This window comes from Bradysia coprophila, unplaced genomic scaffold (genome assembly GCF_014529535.1).
Source record: "Bradysia coprophila strain Holo2 unplaced genomic scaffold, BU_Bcop_v1 contig_94, whole genome shotgun sequence".
NCBI lineage: Eukaryota > Metazoa > Arthropoda > Insecta > Diptera > Sciaridae > Bradysia > Bradysia coprophila.
This window is the reverse complement of record NW_023504022.1, coordinates 7441531-7447451: the sequence shown is the minus strand read 5'-3', so window position 1 is coordinate 7447451 and position 5921 is coordinate 7441531. Positions and strand designations below refer to the sequence as shown.

The window sequence follows — 5921 nt, the reverse complement described above, 5'->3', positions numbered from 1 at the left end:
AACCAGTTGGAGATGGAGATTTCGCAAATTGACTCTTAATGTTTCAAATCAAAATGCAAAAAGATTGTGGTGGTAAAACCCATCTGCGTAAATGTTTATTGTCGCTAATTATTTTGGTGGATTTCCAGAACCTCTGTAAGACATCATTTATAATCACACTTAGAGGTGATAATTAGCTTGAATTCTTAAGAATTGATATCCCACTTTCTCGTGCTTTTCACATTATATAAACCCAGCCTCATAAAGTGTTTGTTAGTATTCCCAATTCAATTCAACCAAAATGAAAGTCATTGTAACGCTTTTGTGTCTAGTTGCAGTAAGCTGTGCGCTGCCAGTAAGCGAGTTACCATCGAGTATCGCGACAGTATTTCCGGATTCGGTGGGATTGAACGACACGACTGTGTTGACGGAATTGAATAAGGAAAATGAAGGGAATGCAAATCGAACGACAAGAGACATTATAGATACACCAACTCCAGCGCTTGTAGTTGGTCCTTCTGGAAGCGTAGGCATTCCACTCGGACCTAGCATAGCAATTTCAACTGGACCAAGTAATTAATTTTTTCTTTTTTGAATTCGATTTACAAATTATTTTTCAATTTTTGTTAATTAATTTTTCAGATCCTTCGAATCCTGGTGGCCCGCCAGAGGTATTTGCATATTGAATGTTTTTTCTCAATGTAATTCAAAGTGAAATGTTTTGAAATTCTATTGTTGAAAACCGCGGTTTCTTTTAAATAAATATTAACTCGAGTTTTGCATCTATTTTCAACGGTGTTTTATTTTAACTTTGCAAGGTAGATTCTTAGACGAATTATACCTAGACTGGATATTACGAACAAAATTACGTAAAAAATGTGTCCCCGATATGAAATATGGAATGTTTGATAGTGTGAGAATTGATGGTCAAATTAGCGCAAAGAAATTGAATTTGTTTACCACACAAAACTTCAGATATTGTAGCAAATTTTAAAACACTGGACCCGCCTGACTACGAGGGTCACCCTAAAAGTTTCGGGAATCGGGTATTTCCGACGCATAAAAGTATTTAATTTGAACATATTCAACATTTTTTAAGTAAAATGACGTCTTAACATCGTAAAAAAAAGATTTTGATATGAGTTGAGAAACATTTATAAAAAGGCTTGTCGGCCATTTTTGAAAATGGAGGAATTCATTCTCTGAAGTGCTGTTCGTTTTTTATTTTTTCTTAAATAATTATTTTTTCTTAAAGTATTTTTATGTTCTCATGTAAAGTATGGTCCATCTAAATGGTAATAAGTCATATACGCGGCCTTCAAATGTTGACACTTCGTAGTAATGCGATAAATTAAAAACACCTACTGCTGACGGATTCAGAGCTCCACAGATCTGCCTCAAAAACAGGTTTTGATAATTGAAAGTACTTTGCTGTTGCATTGAACTCTCAGCTATCAGAAAAGTCATAATTCATGTAAAATAATTTGATATACGCAGATAAAACCAGTTTGGTCTTAGTCAGTGTCCCTTGGCTATTGTTTCACTAGGAAACAGGTCATGTTACATCTCAAATTTTAGAAATAAACTGATCCATTTTGTAGGGCCGCTCTCGCAGTGAAATTGCATGTGAATCTAATTCTTTCGATTTTTCCCGAAATTTCTGATGAAATCTGTTAGGATTCCTTAGATACATATTTTTAGGATTCTTTTATCGAACTATGCTGGTATTACATCGATACTGAGACCCAAACAACAGAAACCCTGGTCTAAACTTGCCAAAGTCGTGAAATTTTAGTTCATTTTTTAATGATAAGCCCTAATGTCTGAGTACACCATTTTTTCGAACTGAGTTGGCTATTTACCTTAAAAAAATGTTGAAATTTACGAATATGTTCAAATTATGCATCGGAAATACCCGATTCCCGAAACTTTTAGGGTGCCCCTCGTATCATGGTTTTAAGTTTGAAGATAAGGTTATAAGTGTAGAGTTGTGAGATCATTGTACATGACTAGCATGACATGGCTGCAACCATGTAATCGTTATAATGAAAATGCTTTTTCTCGACTCAGTGACCAAAAGTTAAACTTTCAATGCATTGTATTTTTTGAGAAAATCTTTGTATGCAACTCGGTGGTAAACGATTTTTTATGCATACGATGTGAATGTTTTGTCCAAGGTAAATATAGTGAGGAGGTAATGACATTCAGACCGGCCCAGCACAAGTTTGATGAAATGATGCCAATGACATCTTTTTTTTTAAATGGTTCTATCTAACTATCTCACAACAAAGGATGAGATGGCGTTTTTATCGAACTTTCGTGCTACCGCACATCTGATTCGGTTATATATGGCATTACCTCCACACTATATTTACCTTGGTATTGCCACACTTGGTCTGCGATCTCGTGTGACAGTTCACGCATCTAGTGCCTAAAGAAGCATTTATCACTCGATTGCATAAATAACTATTTTCTGTGTTATAAAAAATCGGGTCGTCATAAAACACCATCAACTTTTGTATAGTTAGAGTGGATGCAAAAACAACATTACCTGAGTTTACTTCAAGTTTATCGTGAGACACATTTATTCCTAGGAACGATCGTAATTCTGAGATGTGATTCCAATTTTATAAACCCTTTACCACTCTTCACTCTTCACCTTGACTCATTTTGTTCCCAAAACCATATTCGAAAAGTCAATACCCAAAAAACGGTTTTAGAATACCGGTGGGGTGTTGGTAAAGCGAGAAAGGAATGAGATGCATGCACACATATAATTTCCCGTTTTCGATAAGAAGTCGTTAAGGCACTTGCCATCTAATGATGGTAAATCCTTATCTTAGAGTTCATGTCACCCGAAGGTGCAAAACCTGAGATTGATATAGAGCGAACAACCAAGGATATGCACCCTAGTCTCAACCAAGCCGGCCAAGCCGCAAGAGCATAATTTAATATATTAAAGGGTCGATTAACGGGTGGAGCGATCTATTCTGTGCAGATGATGGTTAAGCTTGCAGTAGTTTGTGATTGCACCAACTTCTAGCCTTATTTCTGATCTCGTAAGTTTAAGGAGTTCATTACTCCTGGATTTCCTTGGTCGCTCTCGTTGGCAGGATAAATCAAATGCAAAGGTCTTTTTCCCGAGGCCAAATGAGCTAAAGGATTGCTCAACATCCAACATGAATGGAAATTACATTAGTATAGGTGTGATCACCGGACACTGGGGGCTGAATCGGCACTTGAGCCAGCTAAGACAGGCGAAATTGTAAGAAAAAAAAATTTATTGGAAAACTCAACAACAGTTCTTCTCTTCACAGCCTTTTAACGCATTTCACTTGTCATTACCTTATCTGGTATCGTCTGAAAATGACACTAAAAATTTCGCAGCTAACGCAAAATGATCCGAACCCTGCGAAGCATTCGGTATGCCACCGTATGGCAAATGGTAGTAGCACTGTTCCCGGGAAGGCAATTCAAATCGTGCCACCAATTTTATGTTCTTTTCGACCGAGTGGTTTGTCATGGTAGATTCTCTGCGATAAAATATGTAGTCCACAAGCACCCATTGGTCTTGGTACGTTGAAGCACTAACAGCGTCGTCGTATACCGAACCAAAGTTTAGTCGATGTTTCAGCATTCCGGTCTGGAATGGGAGCTGAGACTCATACAATTTTTCAACGGGTGCGATGGCTCGTTCGCTTGTATGGTTTTCATGGCTATGCAGCTGCAGAAAGACATAAGACTTCAATGACAAATGAATTGCGTAAAATAAAATCGCTTCTCACTCACCATCGGTACATTTCGGTCGAAATGCTGACAATCGTCTGTGATCCCCAATTCAATTGGCAGTAAGATGTCACCGAATTTCGGTTCGTATGGTCTGGGTATTTGCAATCTCTTGCTGAGCGAACTGTACGTCAGATAACCGTTCACGATCAAAGCTGAAACGAGTCGTGACACAACGATCGAAGTCATGACCGATCCAAAATCAATTCAACTTACAGTAGGGAGCTGTGTTAGGTTGAAAATTAAAGTCTCCCGTTAAGATGACGGGCGAGTAGCGAGCCCGGCAATGTTCATCGATTCCCTGATAAGCGATCCGATCAATTTCAGCAAGCAGCACTTGTACCTGAGCTAAACGCACGTCCTGCCGCCGGGGATTGTACAATAAGTGCGTTGTGGCAACGACAAGTTCGCTGTATGGACTCGTTCTGAGACGGAATTTAGCAACAATGGCTACGTTTGGTCGGTTCAGCACCTAATGCAAGACATAGAGAAAATGGCGTTGAGTGGTGTGTGTCACTTTCCAATTGGAGATCTGCAGCGACTTACATGAACATTCGGTTGAAAGTACTCCACTTTCTCTTCGCTTACCAGTTCCAACAAGTCGGAATTGAAAAATATCGCACATCCATCGGTGAGATCGTCCTGCGTTCGCTTTTTGAAAATAAGTTCTTGTAGATCAATGGAGAAACATTTCAGTTTGAAGTCCATTACGTGACTTTCTTGCATCTGTCGGATTGAATATTGAAATGAGTTGAAGACAAAACTTTCGTTCGGATACTATTACCTCTTGCAGGCAAAGAATGTCCGGCCGAATCCGCTTCATCTCGTTGATCAGTCTCTGCGATCGCACGTGATATGTCAGATCCGGCCCATTATGTGTGCTGTACAAATAGGTATGCTTGTCAATCAGATCTTGTGCGAGCAGGTTGTAGGACATTACGGTTATCTCGGTTTCATCAGCTTTTGGCTTATAGTTTTGATAGGATGGATTTTTAATCCATTGACGTTCAACGCCACTGTTGTCCATTGAAGCTGAAATGCATTTAACCGAAATTGAATAGTTGTCATCCTGAAGCAGGCTTGACCCCCATCTCTGTGCTTAATAACTTACATTTATTCGACGTCGTTGATCTTACATTAATGTGAAATAAGTTAACCGAAAATGAATGATTGACGAAATTTTGCCTTAGCAATTTTAGCATTACAGCGATCGAATGAACTGTGATCGCAGGTTGCGTTGTCTAAATAAATCGCTGAAACTTAGCACATAATTTAATATGTTTCTCGTAATCTATTGAGAAATTTCAAAATACTTTTCATCATACCCAGAAGCAAACTGTCATAAAATGTCAGTTTTTGTATTAACATGAGCAGTGTTGACATCCGGTATTTTTACCTTACATAACAACAGTGCGGCAAAAAAAGAAGTTTACTACGGCCAGTATATCGAACGAAGGAAAACAAAATTTCTTACACGTTTTTTGAGTGCTAGGACTCTCGCTCGGGCCTAGTGCATCAATGAAATTAGAGACTAGGTGTAAGTAATTAACCGATTCACCATGTAACGAATTACATTACAAGGCCTCTATGTGCTCCGGACCGACATTCGACCAAATCTCGTATATACTTTCATCGTAAAGAAAACCTCAAAACCTCAACTTGCCTAGATTCTCAATGAGATTACCTATTCATACATACGTCACATGCCATTATATGTCATGAATTTTTATCTGTCAGAATGGAGACTTCAATCTCTAACATGCAAGTGCAATTTTCAAGCTACATTATTCGGCGGTTAATTTTGATAATTTAAACAAATATTAGACACACTCATTGCAGATTACGTCAACTTGATAAAAATATTTTTTTAAAGATGCCATTTCATACAATCTGTAACAAAACTTTGTCAAAATTTGTGTGCGATCCACCTGCTCTTTCAGAACCTTGATCTCTAATTCCTTTATTATACCCATTGTCTCCGCTCCGCTTCGCGTCGCTCCATCCCTGGACGTTTTCACCACCTGGGTCTAAAACACACCTTTTTGATCCTTGGTATGTAACATACTATTTTCCACTCTGACGACATTTCAGGTGAGAAATGATTTATTTTCTCACCCCTTGTTTCTCACAAGTGGTGCATCTTGTATCTTTGTAAC

General features: G+C 38.4%; 1 protein-coding gene and 1 long non-coding RNA gene across 2 annotated transcripts; one reads left to right on the top strand and one right to left on the bottom strand.

Moving 5' to 3' along the window:
- Window positions 1–247: 247 nt before the first annotated feature.
- Window positions 248–767, top strand: LOC119085203. The gene is made up of 2 exons (XR_005089253.1): window positions 248–551; window positions 622–767. It is a non-coding gene; the product is annotated as an uncharacterized LOC119085203 (long non-coding RNA).
- A 2475-nt stretch (window positions 768–3242) lies between these two features.
- LOC119085199 (protein angel homolog 2) lies at window positions 3243–5109 on the bottom strand. Its single transcript, XM_037195511.1, has 6 exons — window positions 4877–5109; window positions 4550–4797; window positions 4312–4491; window positions 3982–4237; window positions 3769–3920; window positions 3243–3703 (listed from the first exon to the last, which is right to left on the bottom strand). Exons 1-6 carry the CDS (start codon window positions 4965–4967, stop codon window positions 3326–3328), a joined length of 1305 nt encoding a protein of 434 aa, XP_037051406.1. The 5' UTR covers window positions 4968–5109; the 3' UTR covers window positions 3243–3325.
- Between the last annotated feature and the right edge of the window lie 812 nt (window positions 5110–5921).

Coding starts and splice junctions, on each gene's coding strand:
- LOC119085199 (XM_037195511.1), bottom strand. CDS start 4,967: ATGCTAAAATTGCTAAGGCAAAATTTCGTCAATCATTCATTTTCGGTT. Junction 4,492..4,549: donor ACATTCTTTGCCTGCAAGAG/GTAATAGTATCC, acceptor TCAATCCGACAG/ATGCAAGAAAGTCACGTAAT. Junction 3,921..3,981: donor ACCTAACACAGCTCCCTACT/GTAAGTTGAATT, acceptor GACTCGTTTCAG/CTTTGATCGTGAACGGTTAT.